General features: G+C 44.7%; 1 protein-coding gene across 4 annotated transcripts in view; it reads right to left on the bottom strand.

The window, feature by feature from the left end:
• The window catches only part of LOC112228572 (active breakpoint cluster region-related protein), a 260,234-nt gene that overhangs the window by 115,137 nt on the left and 127,198 nt on the right, over positions 1 to 17,899 (bottom strand). For all 4 annotated transcript variants that reach the window (XM_042309121.1, XM_042309122.1, XM_042309124.1 and 1 more), the window contains 2 exons: positions 2,468 to 2,575; positions 2,052 to 2,112 (listed from right to left, as the gene is read on the bottom strand). In XM_042309121.1, coding sequence (XP_042165055.1) covers positions 2,052 to 2,112; positions 2,468 to 2,575 — 169 coding nt within the window. The remainder of the gene's footprint in view (positions 1 to 2,051; positions 2,113 to 2,467; positions 2,576 to 17,899) is intronic.

Raw genomic sequence — 17,899 nt, 5'->3', positions numbered from 1 at the left:
GAACTGCAATCTGGGAGGACTTCCTTTTTATATTCCCATTCCCAGCTATTGTAATCAGAGGTGGGCTGAAAAAAATAATAATTCTGGAGGGATTGTCCTCGGGTTTTCACCTGCCATATCCGTTCTGTTATACTCAGACATTATTTTAACAGTTTTGGAATCTTTAGAATGTTTTCTACTACCAATGCATACCCTAGCTTCTTGGCCTGAGTAACAGGCAGTTTACTTTGGGCAGCTCATTCATCCAAACACTGCCCCCTAGCTCGAAGAAGTTAAAGGCCCAATGCAGCGGTTTTATATCAATATAAAATATTTCTGGGTAACAATTGAGTATCTTCCTGTAATAGATTTCTATTCAAATGGGAAAAAATTGCTTTTAAGCAAAAAAACAATTTATCAAGAAAGAAGTTTGCTAGGACTGTCTCGGAGTGGGGAGGGGCAAACTAAAGACTAGCTGTTATCGGAGAGAGGTTTGGAAATCTCTTTGTTATTGATAGATTAACCAATTCAACGCATGGTGATGTCACCATGGAAAGTCAAAACTCCCACCCTGTGTAAATTGTATTTTCAACCAGCAACTATTAGAAAATAACACCGATACATTTTTTTCCACACTTTTAAAGTGTTAGTTTAATCAGCTGTTGTACAATATTATTTAAAACACTGGAAAAACCTAATATTGACTGCACTGGGCCTTTAAAAGAGCCATAGCAGCTTCAGTACCTTCAGACACACACATCTAGATCAGAACACATCTATTATATTTATGTGTTTTTCTTACTCTGTAAAATCCACAAAAGTTTTAAAAAAGTTATTAACTTCGATATAGGGGGCGCTCTTTTAATTTTTGGATAAAAAACGTTCCCGTTTTAAACAAGATATTTTGTCACGAAAAGATGCTCGACTAAGCATATAATTGACAGCTTTGGAAAGAAAACACTCTGACGTTTCTAAAACTGCAAAGATATTATCTGTGAATGCCACAGAACTGATGCTACAGGCGAAACCAAGATGAAATTTCAAACAGGAAATGTCCCAGATTTTGAAGGCGTTGTGTTCCAATGTCTCCTTATATGGCTGTGAATGCGCCAGGAATGAGCCTACACTTTCTGTCGTTTCCCCAAGGTGTCTGCAGCATTGTGACGTATTTGTAGGCATATCATTGGAAGATTGACCATAAGAGACTACATTTACCAGGTGCCCGCTTGGTGTCCTCCGTCGAAATTATTGCGTAATCTCCAGCTGCGTGTATTTTACCATTTGCTTCAGAGGAGAAACCCAACTGCCACGAATAATTTATCATCGAATAGATATGTGAAAAACACCTTGAGGATTGATTCTAAGGGGTTCTGTCGATATTATGGAGTTAATTTGGAAAAACGTTTGGCGTTGTAATGACTGAATTTTCGGGGTTTTTTCTTAGCTAAACGTGATGAACAAAACGGAGCGATTTCTCCTACACAAATAATATTTTTGGAAAAACTGAACATTTGCTATCTAACTGAGAGTCTCCTCATTGAAAACATCCGAAGTTCTTCAAAGGTAAATGATTTTATTTGAATGCTTTTCTTGTTTTTGTGAAAATGTTGCTTGCTGAATGCTAGGCTTAATGCTATGCTAGCTATCAATACTCTTACACAAATGCTTGTGTAGCTATGGTTGAAAAGCATATTTTGAAAATCTGAGATGACAGTGTTGTTAACAAAAGGCTAAGCTTGTGAGCCAATATATTTATTTCATTTCATTTGCGATTTTCATGAATAGTTAACGTTGCGTTACGGTAATGAGCTTGAGGCTATGATTGGAGCGTTGGACTAGTAACCGGAAGGTTGCTAGTTCAAATCCCCGAGCTGACAATGTACAAATCTGTCGTACAAATCTGCCCCTGAACAGGCAGTTAACCCACTGTTCCCAGGCCGTCATTGAAAATAAGAATGTGTTCTTAACTGACTTGCCTGGTTAAATAAAGGTAAAATTAAAAATAAAATTAAAAATACGCTCCCGGATACGGGATTGCTCGACGCAAGAAGTTAAAGAACGCATCTCTTTACCTTCCATGGTGACATTTGTGGTACAGTCCTTAGAGTCCTTGGGTCCCTTTACTTTCAGGTTCTGGAAGAAAATGTATGATTTGTGATTACTGGTGTATTACAGTTTTAGCAGTATAGGAATTTAGCAGTCTAGGAATTTAGCAGTCTAGGAATTTAGCAGTCTGGGAATAGGGTACAGAAGCAGGACACAAGCACACAAACAAACAGACACAAACAGCCTGACTGAGGCAGAGTTGAGCTGAGAGGACGAATGAAGAGGAATGGGTCTGCAGCAACAGACTGCAGGGCTGGACAAACACACACAACAAATATACACACACAACTCACTATATGAGTACAAATTGCAGCACTCACAACTGATGTAATTTACGGCTGGCTGGCACGCGTGCGAGAGAGAGAGAGAGACCAGCACTTACCTCAGAGATCTTCTGGAACTGGGTGTTGGCCTGGCTGCATTTCTCTGCTGTCTCCACCGCTGTCTTGTAGTTGTCAACAAAGGCCTTGTACACCCCCAGCTGGCTGGCCTGGAGCACAGAGGAGAGGACACAATATTAACACAGTGGAGAGAGGAAGAGGAGGAGGAGGAGAATGAAAGATGGCATCTGGATGAAAAATAATACTAAGTCAAATCAAATGTTATTTGTCACATGTGCCGAATACAACAGTGTAGCTGCTTATTTACAAGCACTTAGCCAACAATACAGTTCAAGATATAGAGTTAAGAAACTTGTATTTTATTTAGTAAATATTAACAAAATAACAATAACGAGGCTATATACAGGGGGTAACGGTACCGAGTCAATGTGCGGGGTACAGGTTAGTCGAGGTAATTTGTACATGTAGGTACAGTAGGGTGAAGTGACTATGCATAGATAATGGACAACGCATAGCAGCAGTGTTAAAATCAAAGGGGGGGTCAATATAAATAGTCCAGGTGGCCATTTGATGAATTGTTCAGCAGTCTTATGGCTTGGGGGTAGAAGCTGTTAAGCAGCCTTTTGATCCGGTACCGCTTGTAGCAGAGAGAACAGTCTATGATTTGGGTGACTGGAGTCGTTGACAATTTTTTGAGCCTTCCTCTGACACCACCTAGTATTTAGGTCCTGGATGGCAGAAGCTTGGCCCCAGTGATGTACTGGGCCGTACGCACTACCCTCTGTAGCGCCTTACGGTCAGATGCCGAGCAGTTGCCATACCAGGCGGTGATGCAACCGGTCAGGATGCTCTCGATGGTGCAGCTGTAGAACTTTCTGAGGATCTGGGGACCCATGCCAAATCTTATCAGTCTCCTGAGGGGGAAAAGGTGTTGTCGTGCCCTCTTCATGACTGTGTTGGTGTGTTTGGACCATGATGGTTTGTTGGTGATGTGGACACCAAGGAACTTAACTCTGGACCCGCTCCACTACAGCCCTGTCGATGTTAATGAGGGCGTGTTCGGCCCGACTTTTCCTGTAGTACTTGATAAGCCCCTTTGTCTTGCTCACGTTGAGGGAGAGGTTGTTGTCCTGGCACCACATTGCCAGGTCTCTTACCTCCTCCCTATAGGCTGTCCCATCGTTGTCGATGATCAGGCCTACCACTGTTGTGACGTCAGCAAACTTAATGATGGTGTTGGGGTCGTGTTAGGCCACGCAGTCGTGGGTGAACAGGGAGTACAGGAGGGGACTAAACACGCACCCCTGGTAGGCCCCAGTGTTAAGGATCAGCATGGCAGATGTGTTGTTACCCACCTTTACTACCTGGGGGCGGCCATTCAGGAAGTCCAGGATCCAGTTGCAGAAGGAGGTGCTGAGTCCCAGGGTCCTTAGCTTAGTGATGAGGTTTGAGGGCACTATGGTGTTCAATGCTGAGCTGTAGTCAATGAACAGCATTCTCACATAGGTGTTCCTTTTGTCCAGGTGGGAAAGGGCAGTGTGGAGTACGATTGAGATTGTGTAATCTGTGGATCTGTTGGGGCAGTATGAGAATTGGAGTGGATCTAGGGTTTCCGGCATGATGGTGTTGATGTGAGCCATGACCAGCCTTCATGGCTACAGATGTGAGTGCTACGGGGCGCTAATAATTTAGGCAGGTTACATTCGCTTCCTTGAGCCCAGGAACTATGGTGGTCTGCTTGAAACATGTAGGTATTACAGCCTCGGTCAGGGAGAGGTTGAAAATGTCAGTGAAGACACTTGCCAGTTCCACTCCTAAATGAAACTTCCGTATTCTAGTTATAACTCCCTATAGTATACCCACGACTGGAGAAGGGTATTGGATGACGCAATTCAACTCCCTCTAAGAGGAACCCAATCAGATTGCTATACAGGGTAAAGCTGCAGCTTGCTATACAGGGTAAAGCTACAGCTTGCTATACAGGGTAAAGCTACAGCTTGCTATACAGGGTAAAGCCACAGCTTGCTATACAGGGTAAAGCTACAGCTTGCTATACAGGGTAAAGCCACAGCTTGCTATACAGGGTAAAGCCACAGCTTGCTATACAGGGTAAAGCCACAGCTTGCTATACAGGGTAAAGCCACAGCTTGCTATACAGGGTAAAGCCACAGCTTGCTATACAGTGTAAAGCCACAGCTTGCTATACAGTGTAAAGCCACAGATTGCTTTACGGGGTAAAGTTACAGCTCGCTTTACGGGGTAAAGCCACAGCTCGCTTTACGGGGTAAAGTTACAGCTCGCTTTACGGGGTAAAGTTACAGCTCGCTATACGGGGTAAAGTTACAGCTCGCTATACGGGGTAAAGTTACAGCTCGCTATACGGGGTAAAGTTACAGCTCGCTATACGGGGTAAAGTTACATCTCGCTATACGGGGTAAAGTTACATCTCGCTATACGGGGTAAAGTTACATCTCGCTATACGGGCTCGCTATACGGGGTAAAGTTACAGCTCGCTATACGGGGTAAAGTTACAGCTCGCTATACGGGGTAAAGTTACAGCTCGCTATACGGGGTAAAGTTACAGCTCGCTATACGGGTAAAGTTACAGCTCGCTATACGGGGTAAAGTTACAGCTCGCTATACGGGGTAAAGTTACAGCTCGCTATACGGGGTAAAGTTACAGCTCGCTATACGGGGTAAAGTTACAGCTCGCTATACGGGGTAAAGTTACAGCTCGCTATACGGGGTAAAGTTACAGCTCGCTATACGGGGTAAAGTTACAGCTCGCTATACGGGGTAAAGTTACAGCTCGCTATACGGGGTAAAGTTACAGCTTGCTATACGGGGTAAAGTTACAGCTCGCTATACGGGGTAAAGTTACAGCTCGCTATACGGGGTAAAGTTACAGCTCGCTATACGGGGTAAAGTTACAGCTCGCTATACAGCTCGGGGTAAAGTTACATCTCGCTATACGGGGTAAAGTTACATCTCGCTATACGGGGTAAAGTTACATCTCGCTATACGGGGTAAAGTTACATCTCGCTATACGGGGTAAAGTTACATCTCGCTATACGGGGTAAAGTTACATCTCGCTATACGGGGTAAAGTTACAGCTCGCTATACGGGGTAAAGTTACATCGCTATACGGGGTAAAGTTATAGCTTGCTATACGGGGTAAAGTTATAGCTTGCTATACGGGGTAAAGTTACAGCTTGCTATACGGGGTAAAGTTACAGCTTGCTATACGGGGTAAAGTTACATCTCGCTATACGGGGTAAAGTTACAGCTCGCTATACGGGGTAAAGTTACAGCTTGCTATACGGGGTAAAGTTATAGCTTGCTATACGGGGTAAAGTTACAGCTTGCTATACGGGGTAAAGTTACAGCTCGCTATACGGGGTAAAGTTATAGCTTGCTATACGGGGTAAAGTTATAGCTTGCTATACGGGGTAAAGTTACAGCTTGCTATACGGGGTAAAGTTACAGCTCGCTATACGGGGTAAAGTTACAGCTACATCTCGCTATACGGGGTAAAGTTACATCTCGCTATACGGGGTAAAGTTACATCTCGCTATACGGGGTAAAGTTACATCTCGCTATACGGGGTAAAGTTACATCTCGCTATACGGGGTAAAGTTACAGCTCGCTATACGGGGTAAAGTTATAGCTTGCTATACGGGGTAAAGTTACAGCTTGCTATACGGGGTAAAGTTACAGCTTGCTATACGGGGTAAAGTTACAGCTTGCTATACTATACGGGGTAAAGTTACATCTCGCTATACGGGGTAAAGTTACAGCTCGCTATACGGGGTAAAGTTACAGCTTGCTATACGGGGTAAAGTTATAGCTTGCTATACGGGGTAAAGTTACAGCTTGCTATACGGGGTAAAGTTACAGCTTGCGCTACAGTGTAAAGCTTTAGAGACAGAGCACCACATTTATTCCACTGAAATGATCCCTCCTGAGATGCTGAAGATGCTCCTCTCTCTCCCTATCCTCTCTCCCCCCCCCCCTCTCTCCCCCTCCTCCTCTCTTTCCCCCTCTCTCCCCATCCTCCTCTCTTTCCCCCTCCTCCTCTCTCCCCCTCCTCCTCTCTCCTCCCCCCCCCTCCCCCCTCCTCCTCTCTCCTTCCCCCTTTCCCCCTCCTCCTCTCTCCTTCCCCCTCTCTGTCTCCTTCCCACCCTCCCTCTGTCTCCTTCCCACTTCCCTCTGTCTCCTCTCCCTCTGTCTCTGTCTCCTCCCACTCTCCCTCTGTCTCTGTCCTCCCACTCTCCCTCTGTCTCTCCTCCCACTCTCCCTCTGTCTCTGTCTCCTCCCACTCTCCCTCTGTCTCTGTCTCCTCCCACTCTCCCTCTGTCTCTGTCTCCTCCCACTCTCCCTCTGTCTCTGTCTCCTCCCACTCTCAAGCTGTCTCCTCCCACTCTCCCTCTGTCTCCTCCCACTCTCCCTCTGTGTCCTCCCCCTCTCTCTGTCTCCTCCCCCTCTCTCTGTCTCCTCCCCCTCTCTCTGTCTCCTCCCCCTCTCTCTGTCTCCTCCCCCTCTCTCTGTCTCCTCCCCCTCTCTCTGTCTCCTCCCCCTCTCTCTGTCTCCTCCCCCTCTCTCTGTCTCCTCCCCCTCTCTCTGTCTCCTCCCCCTCTCTCTGTCTCCTCCCCCTCTCTCTGTCTCCTCCCCCCTCTTTACATTGTGTTTGGTGGCTCCCTCACAGACAGGCCTGTTTAAATAGTTAGTTGCCACGCGACACACACAGTGACCTCGTGAGCACACACACACACACTAAGGTTGAATGGCAGGAACATGATTACCAGGATCTGGCTTCTCTACAGCCTCCGCATGATGAATCAATGCTCAGGGTGGGGACAGACATCCCATCTCAGGATGGAGCGAAGTTCATCATGCATGTAGACCAATCATCTCATTATGGTCACTTTTTACCTTGTGACAGGTAGAGTTACATTTGCTGCAGCACAGTAATATAAATACGAATTTACCCATCTCCATCTGGCTTTTGGGGTCACCTTGTTTTTTGTTGTAGATATATATTTATTTGTTTGTTCCAGCTGCAGAGTTTTAAAGCAGTCTAGCACGCGTACATCGCTGCTTTAAATCAGTGCACGCGCGAGCACTCTAGCAATTCCATTCAAATTGCATCCAAAATAGAAAATCCTGTTCTAGATTGATATACAGTATAGGCCTGTATATAGATGTCCTAGCCTACCTCTTTCGGGTAATAAATGCAATGCAGTATTAGCCGTATATTTAGCTAATTAATGGTGGGTTATCCATAATAAGTGTTTAACTTCTAGCCTCTGGCTCTTGGGTAATACGCAAGCACCTGTGCTCCGATGGCCTCTCCTTAAAAAAACACTCCTTAACTCTTGGAGTCCCAGGCAGGAACAGCTAGACTAGAATAGCTTGCTGTACATTTGTTCTTCTATTTGAACAGGGATGCAACCTATTTTTTTCGGTATGTTTAATACAGCAGGCAATAGAACTTATGGGTAGTTCGAAAGAAGAGCGAACATGCGATGGCAGTAGGCGATAGCAGTCATTTATTCAGAGCCATAACCATTCAATCTTCATGAAGAGAAGTGAAAGCCTTCCTCATCTAATTCTCATCCGTAACTCTGCCAAGCCGACAAGCACAGGTGAACTGGTCGAGGCCATCAAGATGTTTGGCTACAGAAATTGACGATACAACAACGCAACATAGACATTGATCATCTCATCAAGGTTTTACCTGTGGTCATAGAGCTGGGTGGAAGTGCGACTAAAAATGTAGTTAATATAAACATCAGCATTTGAATGTCTTTTTTCTTGTTATTTTATTAACGAAAGCTTAAAGACGTAGATTAAGAAATACTGTACTGCTGTTTTGAGTTAAAAATGTAACACTTTAGAGTACTTAAGCATCGAATACATCGCAAGTTGAGGGATTTTCACAACAGTAAAATCCCGGGCTATAAAAAGTAAATTGTCCTGCTAATAGGAAACATTTTCATGATGGGCAACACCTGCTACAGTTGTGGAGACACAGCATCTTGTTAACATTCTTTATTGTAACCACAATGTCACACGTCATTTGCATCTACCTTTCTAATTACTTTAAGAGTTTGGGATTTACAAATGTGAGCTTTTCATTACTAGTTACATTGTTTAAGTTCGAACGAGCAGACTTTTTTTGTAGGATGTGACATTTTTGACCAGTTGCAATTAAGTAAGTAGGCCTACTACAAAAAAATCCTACTTGCAGTTGAAGTAGGAAGTTACCATACACTTAAATTGGAGTCATTAAAACACATTTTTTAACCTCTCCACAAATGTCTTGTGAATAAACTATAGTTTTGGCAAGTCGAATAATGACCAAGTCTACCTCGCTCCCTATTCCACTGAACCACTTAGGCGTAACAAACACAAGTCCAACATTTATCGGAAACTGTTAAACTACCTGTTCACTACCCTCCTGCTCTCTGGGGATGTACAACTCAACCCTTGGCCTAACATCACCGAGCCAGCCTCAACCCTGGGCCTAACATCACCGAGCCAGCCTCAACCCTGGGCCTAACATCACCGAGCCAGCCTCAACCCTGGGCCTAACATCACCGAGCCAGCCTCAACCCTGGGCCTAACATCACCGAGCCAGCCTCAACCCTGGGCCTAACATCACCGAACCAGCCTCAACCCTGGGCCTAACATCACCAAGCCAGCCTCAACCCTGGGCCTAACATCACCGAGCCAGCGATACTCACTGGAGTGGAAAGCAGTGGATGGCCTCGCCCACTGATCGTCGCCGCTGTGGAAGTGGGTCAGTGCTATGGTCCCATGGTTTCTCTCAACTCACCTGGCTCCAGGATAGATTTTGACTCTTCAAACATACCCAAGTCGCTATATGAGATCCCTGACTCTGCTTCTGGTACGCAAGCTGTTTAATTAGTTCCCCGCATCCAGTGCAGGCGGGAGGGATTGTTAATTACGCTACCGAACTGCCCCTAAACAAACTAAACAAAATAGCCATAACCCAGCCGTCAGAAAACACAGAACATTTACCTTTTTTCAATGTGTCAATCACTCTCGAGTCATCTGGGACCCACGATCTAAGCCCAAGGGACTACTAGGGGGGCACTTGAACATTCCTAGTGTCATTCCAAAAAGTGATCAAATTCAACATCTACTCACAGACTCCAACCTTGACTTCCTCTGCCTCTCAGAAACATGACTCTCCCTCTCTCTCTCAAACTCTCCATCTGCTGATTTGATTGTGCCTGGTATATGTCTTCAGGAGAGACAGGATTGAAGGAAGAGGAGGGGGTCTGATGATTTACATTAAAGAACATATCCGATGTAAACAAATTGAGTGGTCATGTGATAATGAACTAGAATGTATTGGCCTGAACGTTACACTGTCTCCCCAGATGTATTTTTCCCATATTGGAATGTATAGGCCACCTTCCACCAAAAGTCTGTTTTTTGATCGGTTTAATAACATGCTTAGGGAATGTGACTTTGGGAAAGAGGTCATCTTAATGGGAGATTTTAACATTAATTATGAAGACAAGTCTTGTAGGAAAAGCCTCAAATGGATCACTAATACCTTTGACCTTACACAGCTAGTTAAAGGGCCAACCAGGGTGACTTGTTGCTCTAAAACACAGATTGATTTGGTTTTCAGTAATAAACCAGAGAGAGTGACTAAATCATTCAATATGGTTACTGGGCTATCTGATCATAATCTGACACTTATAGCCAGAAAGCTGTCTAAGAGCAGGTTTAACCTCTCTACTGTTAGAAAGCCGGATCAACTAAGTATACCTGAGAGTGAATTAAACTATTTTGAAAATGCAATTAAGGGAATTAACTGGAAAGATCTCTTGTCCTATACAGACGTGGAAGCTGATAGTCAGGTTTTTCTATCCACAATCCAGACGACAATAAATGGTTTCCTAAAGAAAATCAAATCCAAACCTGGGCAAAAGAGCCCTCTTCCTTGGCTGAATGGAGAAATCTGGAAACTGATGAAAGAACGAGATTATGCCCTAAAAATAACCCTAAGATCCAAATTAGAGCATGACAGATGTAGGTTTACCATGTTGAGAAATAAGGTGATGAAGGAAATCAGACAGGCCAAGGCAAACTTTTTTATTAACATCATTGGTGAAGCAAAGGGAAATTCTAAATTGATTTGGGAGAATCTAAAGAAGTTAACAGGGAAAGACCATAGTAACACTGCAAAAAGACTAGAAATCATGGTGAATGACAATCTAACACAGGATGCAGTCGAAATAGCAATAGCCTTCAATTCCTACTTTATTGACTCTGTCAGGGTACTGACACAGAACCCCTCCACTGGTTTCTTGGGCTCGTGCTAGTTAATGATGCTCAACCTGTCTTCATCATAAGGGAGGTTTCTGAGTCAAAGGTGAACAAGGTGATTAGCTCACTAAAGAACTCTAAAGCCAAAGATGTGTTTGGGCTGGACTCTACCTTTCTTAAAAACTACAAAGAGTCACTCATTGGCCCCATTACTAAGGTCACCAACGCATCTATTGGTCTCGGGTGTTTCCAAGGGTATGGAAGTCGGCCATAATAATGGCCATCTTTAAATCGGCGACCCTGCTGACGTGAGTAACTACAGGCCCATTAGTTGTTGAAAAGTGTGTAGCAGAACAACTGATTGCCCACCTCAACAACAGCCCCTTCACATTACACTTTGGCAGTTTGGCTTCAGAGCGAAACACTCCACAGAAACGGCCAACTGCTTTCTTCTGGAAAATGTGCAAGTCCAAGATGGACAAAGGGGGTGCTGTTGGGGCTGTGTTTCTGGACCTAAGGAAGGCTTTTGATACTGTTAACAATGAGATTATCATCACAAAATTGTCCAAGGTGAACTTTTCCCCCGATGCCTTGAGATGGATGAAATCATACCTTGAAGGCAGAACACAGTGCGTCAGAGTGAGCAATGAGCTATCGCCCACTCTTAGCTATGATGTGGGCGTGCCCCAAGGGTCAATACTGGGGCCCCTCCTGTTCAGCCTGTACATTAATGATCTGCCTTCTGTCTGTACTGGGTCTGACGTTCAATTGTATGCAGATGATACAGTGATCTATGTGCATGCAAAGAGCAAACAACAGGCTGCACAAGAACTCACTACTGTAATGGTCCAGGTTACAGTGGCTCAGAGACTCATGTTTAAATCTCAATGTGAATTTTTGTTTTGTTTTTTGTTCTTCACAAAGAGGGCAACAGATGCTACTGAGACAGAAGTCTATGTGTCAGGGGAGAAGCTCCATGTGGTATCTGATTTTAAGTACCTTGGCATCATACTTGATTCCAACCTCTCTTTTAAAAAGCATGTGAAAAAGGTCATTCAGATAACCAAATTCAACCTAGCTCATTTCCGATTTATAAGAAATTGTTTGACTAGAGGTAGCAAATCTGTACTTCAAATCTATGATACTCCCCCACTTAACATACTGCTTGACTAGTTGGGCCCAAGCTTGCTGTACAACAACTATTCATTCTGTCTACAAACAGGCTCTCAAAGTGCTTGATAGGAAGCTCAATAGCCGCCATCACTGTTACATCCTCAAAGCATGAGCTCCTGAGTTGGGATTGTGCAATACACCAATACACCGACACATGTCTTGGGTTTTCTGTTTAACAAAAGTACTGAGTGGAGGCTCCCCCTCCAAACAGAAAACCCAGACATATGGCAGCAGATCCACAAGGTCTGCCATGAGAGGTGACTGTATAGTTCCCCTAAGGAAAAGCACCTTTAGTAAATCTGCTTTCTCTGTGAGAGATTCCCATGTCTGGAATACACTGCCATCAGACACACATAACTGCACCACATATCACACTTTCACAAAATGCTTGAAGACATGGCTAAAGGTCAATCAGATTTGTGAACATGGTCCCTAGCTGTGTGTTGCAGCTCTCCATGTTGTCTGTAGCTTGTGAGGTGTGGAAACACTTTGTTGCTTTTATGAATTTTGTCTTGTTGCTTTTTGTTCTATGTTGTTCTGTCTGTATGCTACGTCTTGCTTGTCCTATGTTGCTCTGTCTGTATGCTACGTCTTGCTTGTCCTATGTTGCGTGTGCTCACTGCTCAATGATTGTCTATATTGTAATTGTTTTTAATAACCTGCTCAGGGACTGCGGTTGAAAATTAGCCGGCTGCCTAAAACCGGCACTTTTACTGAAACATTGATTAATGTGCACTGTCCCTGTAAAAATAAACTAAATCTACGTTGTGCTTCACACAAGTAATGTTTCCAACAATTGTTTACAGACAGATTATTTCACTTATCACAATTGCAGTGGGTCAGAAGTTTACATACACTAAGTTGATTGTGCCTTTAAGCAGCTTGGAAAATTCCAGAAAATGTCATGGCTTTAGAAGCTTCTGATAGGCTAAGTGACATCATTTGAGTCAATTGGAGGTGTACCTGTGGATGAAATTCAAGGCCTACCTTCAAATGCAGTGCCTCTTTGCTTGACATCATGGGAAAATCAAAAGAAATCAGCCAAGATCTCAGAAAAAAAAATGTAGACCCCCACAAGTCTGGTTCATCAATGGGAGCAATTTCCTAACACCTGAAGGTACCACGTTCATCTGTACAAACAATAGTACGCAAGTATAAACATGGGACCATGCAGCCGTCATACCGCTCAGGAAGGAGACGTGTTCTGTCTCCTAGAGATGAACCTACTTTGGTGTGAAAAGTGCAAATCAATCCCAGAACAACAGCAAAGGACCTTGTGAAGATGCTGGAGGAAACGGGTACAAAAGTATCTATATCCACAGTAAAACAAGTCCCATATCGACATAAACTGAAAGGCCGCTCAGCAAGGAAGAATCCACTGCTCCAAAACCGCCATAAAAAAGCCAGACTACGGTTTGCAACTGCACATGGGACAAAGATCGTACTTTTTGGAGACATGTCCTCTGCTCTGATGAAACAAAAATAGAACTGTTTGGCCATAATGACCATCATTATGTTTGGTGGAAAAAGGGGGAGGCTTGCAAGCCGAAGAACACCATCCCAACCGCAAAGCACGGGGGTGGCAGCATCATGTTGTGAGGGTGCTTTGCTGCAGGAGGGACTGGTACACTTCACAAAATAGATGGCATCATCAGGAAGTAACAAAATGTGTGTGTAACAAAATGTGTGTGTACGCACGGGTGAAATTTGACATCTGCTTAATGTCTTCCACTAACATATGTACTAAATGAGTTAACCTAATGATACAGTTATGTAAGTATAATGCACATTACAAATGATTTTATCCAATTTAAAAAATAGATTAAAACGTTGCTTCTGACAAAACATTACACAGTCACAAAACCCCATAGTAAGTGGAACACTGTACTAACTGTGAATCACATCAGTCTGCTCTGTCACAGAGTGGTGTTGTATCACGAGGAGCCCTAACTCCTTTAGAGACCTTCCTTATGAGGGACAGAACACAGCTAACCCAATCAGATTCAATGGAAGCCTTCCCTTACCCAATCAGAAGAAACGCCCCCACCCTCTCCACACTCTGCGGATTAATGAGCAGAGTAATGCAGGAAAGAGACTGGGCCTAATGTGAGATATTACATCCCATTAACACTCACTGATACTACACTGTCTGCTTACACACAGACAGACAGACAGAGAAGCAGAGGGAGAGAAATAAAAGACAGGAGAGAGGGACATAGGGAGAGGAAGAGGGAGAGAAAGAAAAGACAGGAGAGACATAGGGAGAGGAAGAGAAAGAGTGGAGGGAAATAGGGAGAGGAAGAGGGAGAGAAAGAGTGGAGGAGAGAAAGAGTGGAGGAGAGACATAGGGAGAGGAAGAGGGAGAGAAAGAGTGATGAGGGACATAGGGAGAGGAAGAGGGAGAGAAAGAGTGGAGGAGGGACATAGGGAGAGGAAGAGGGAGAGAAAGAGTGGAGGGGAGACATAGGGAGAGGAAGAGGGAGAGAAAGAAAAGACAGGAAAGAGGGACATAGGGAGAGGAAGAAAAGACAGGAGGGACATAGGGAGAGGAAGAGGGAGAGAAAGAGTGGAGGAGGGACATAGGGAGAGGAAGAGGGAGAGAAAGAGTGGAGGGGAGACATAGGGAGAGGAAGAGGGAGAGAAAGAAAAGACAGGAAAGAGGGACATAGGGAGAGGAAGAAAAGACAGGAGGGACATAGGGAGAGGAAGAGGGAGAGAAAGAGTGGAGGAGATACATAGGGAGAGGAAGAGGGAGAGAAAGAGTGATGAGGGACATATGGAGAGGGAGAGAAAGAAAAGACAGGAGGGACATAGGGAGAGGAAGAGGGAGAGAAAGATTGGAGGAGGGACATAGGGAGGGGAAGAGGGAGAGAAAGAGTGGAGGGGAGACATAGGGAGAGGAAGAGGGAGAGAAAGAAAAGACAGGAAAGAGGGACATAGGGAGAGGAAGAAAAGACAGGAGGGACTTAGGGAGAGGAAGAGGGAGAGAAAGATTGGAGGAAGGACATAGGGAGAGGAAGAGGGAGAGAAAGAAAAGACAGGAGGGACATAGGGAGAGGAAGAGGGAGAGAAAGAGTGGAGGAGATACATAGGGAGAGGAAGAGGGAGAGAAAGAGTGATGAGGGACATATGGAGAGGGAGAGAAAGAAAAGACAGGAGGGACATAGGGAGAGGAAGAGGGAGAGAAAGATTGGAGGAGGGACATAGGGAGGGGAAGAGGGAGAGAAAGAGTGGAGGGGAGACATAGGGAGAGGAAGAGGGAGAGAAAGAAAAGACAGGAAAGAGGGACATAGGGAGAGGAAGAAAAGACAGGAGGGACTTAGGGAGAGGAAGAGGGAGAGAAAGATTGAAGGAAGGACATAGGGAGAGGAAGAGGGAGAGAAAGAAAAGACAGGAGGGACATAGGGAGAGGAAGAGGGAGAGAAAGATTGGAGGAAGGACATAGGGAGAGGAAGAGGGAGAGAAAGAAAAGACAGGAGGGACATAGGGAGAGGAAGAGGGAGAGAAAGAAAAGACAGGAGAGACATAGGGAGAGGAAGAGTGGAGGAGAGACATAGGGAGAGGAAGAGGGAGAGAAAGAGTGGAGGAGGGACATAGGGAGAGGAAGAGGGAGAGAAAGAGTGGAGGAGGGACATATGGAGAGGAAGAGGGAGAGAAAGAAAAGACAGGAGGGACATAGGGAGAGGAAGAGGGAGAGAAAGAGTGGAGGAGGGACATAGGGAGAGGAAGAGGGAGAGAAAGAGTGGAGGAGGGACATAGGGAGAGGAAGAGGGAGAGAAAGAGTGGAGGAGGGACATAGGGAGAGGAAGAGGGAGAGAAAGAGTGGAGGAGGGACATAGGGAGAGGAAGAGGGAGAGAAAGAGTGGAGGAGGGACATAGGGAGAGGAAGAGGGAGAGAAAGAAAAGCCAGGAGGGACATAGGTAGAGGAAGAGGGAGAGAAAGAAAAGACAGGAGGGACATAGGGAGAGGAAGAGGGAGAGAAAGAGTGGAGGAGGGACATAGGGAGAGGAAGAGGGAGAGAAAGAAAAGACAGGAGGGACATAGGGAGAGGAAGAGGGAGAGAAAGAAAAGACAGGAGAGACATAGGAAGAGGGAGAGAAAGAGTGGAGGAGGGACATAGGGAGAGGAAGAGGGGGAGAAAGAGTGGAGGAGGGAGGGAATTGATTGAGTCAAGTCAAGTCAAACCTCTACAGTACATGAACATTCAAACCTCTGAAATCATGCACCAACGCGCTCATGTGTACCAGCATGGGTACAGCAGTTTAAAAGGTTTTAAAAGGACAGCTCCAGATCCCCTTCATCGTCAACAGAGCACAACGCCCCCTGAGAGAGAAGAGAAGTGAAGAAACGAAGAGAAAAGAGAAGAAGTGAAGAGACGAAGAGAAGAGGAGAAAAAAGAGAAGATAGGAGAGGAGGAGAGAAGAGAAGAGGAGAAAAGAGAAAAAGAGGAGAGGAGAAAAGAGAAAAAGAGAAGAAAAGAGAAGAGGAGAAGAGAGAAAAGAGAAGAGGTGAAGAGAGAAAAGACAAGAGGAGAGAGGAAAAGAGGAGAAAAGAGAAGAGGAGAAAAGAGAAGGGGAGAGAAGAGAAGAGGAGAGGAGAGAAGAGAAGAGGAGAGGAGAAGAGAGAAAAGGAGAAAAGAGAAGGGGGAGAAGAGAAGAGAAGAGGAGAGAAGAGAGAAAAGAGGAGGGGAGAAAAGAGGAGAGAAGAGGAGAGGAGAGAAGAGAAGAGAGAAAAGAGAAGGGGAGAAAAGAGAAGGGGAGAAAAGAGAAGAGAGAAAAGAGAAGAGGTGAAGAGAGAAAAGACAAGAGGAGAGAGGAAAAGAGGAGAAAAGAGAAGAGGAGAAAAGAGAAGGGGAGAGAAGAGAAGAGGAGAGGAGAGGAGAGAAGAGAAGAGGAGAGGAGAAGAGAGAAAAGGAGAAAAGAGAAGGGGGAGAAGAGAAGAGAAGAGGAGAGAAGAGAGAAAAGAGGAGGGGAGAAAAGAGGAGAGAAGAGGAGAGGAGAGAAGAGAAGAGAGAAAAGAGAAGGGGAGAAAAGAGAAGGGGAGAAAAGAGGAGAGGAGAGAAAAGAGAGAGAAGAGAGAAAAGAGAAGAGAGAAAATAGAAGAGAAAAAAGAGAAGAGAAAAGAGGAGAGAAGAAGAGAAGAGAGGAGAAAAAAGAAAAAGAGGAGAGAAGAGAAAAGAGGAGAGGAGAAGAGAAAAGAGGAGAAGAGAAGAGAGAAAAGACAAGAGGAGAAGAGAGAAAATACAATAGGAGAGAGAAAAAGAGGAGAAAAGAGAAGGGGAGAAAAGAGGAGAGGAGAGAAAAGAGAGAGAAGAGAGAAAAGAGAAGAGAGAAAAGAGAAGAGAAGAGAAAAAAGAGAAGAGAAAAGAGGAGAGAAGAAGAGAAAAGAGAGGAGAAAAAAGAAAAAGAGGAGAGAAGAGAAAAGAGGAGAGAAGAGAAAAGAGGAGAAGAGAAGAGAGAAAAGACAAGAGGAGAAGAGAGAAAATACAAGAGGAGAGAGAAAAAGAGGAGAAAAGAGAAGGGGAGAGAAGAGAAGAGGAGAAAAGAGAAGAGGAGAAAAGAGAAGGAGAGAAGAGAAGAGGAGAAAAGAGAAGAAAAGAGAAGGAGAGAAGAGAAGAGGAGAAAAGAGAAGAGGAGAAAAGAGAAGGAGAGAAGAGAAGAGGAGAGGAGAAGAGAGAAAATGAAAAAGAGAAGGGGGAGAAGAGAAGAGGAGAGGAGAGGAGAGAAAAGAGAAGGGGAGAAAGAGAAGGGGAGAAAAGAGGAGAGAAAAGAGAAAAAGAGGAGAGGAGAAAAGAGGAGAGGAGAAGAGAAAAGAGGAGAAGAGAAGAGAGAAAAGACAAGAGGAGAAGAGAGAAAATACAAGAGGAGAGAGAAAGAGGAGAAAAGAGAAGGGAGAGAAGAGAAGAGGAGAAAAGAGAAGAGGAGAAAAGAGAAGGAGAGAAGAGAAGAGGAGAAAAGAGAAGAGGAGAAAAGAGAAGGAGAGAAGAGGAGAA

Source organism: Oncorhynchus tshawytscha, linkage group LG30 (assembly GCF_018296145.1).
Source record: "Oncorhynchus tshawytscha isolate Ot180627B linkage group LG30, Otsh_v2.0, whole genome shotgun sequence".
Classification (NCBI taxonomy): Eukaryota; Metazoa; Chordata; class Actinopteri; order Salmoniformes; family Salmonidae; genus Oncorhynchus; species Oncorhynchus tshawytscha.
Note: the sequence above shows the minus strand (reverse complement) of the source record. Positions and strands in the feature narration are given on the sequence as shown.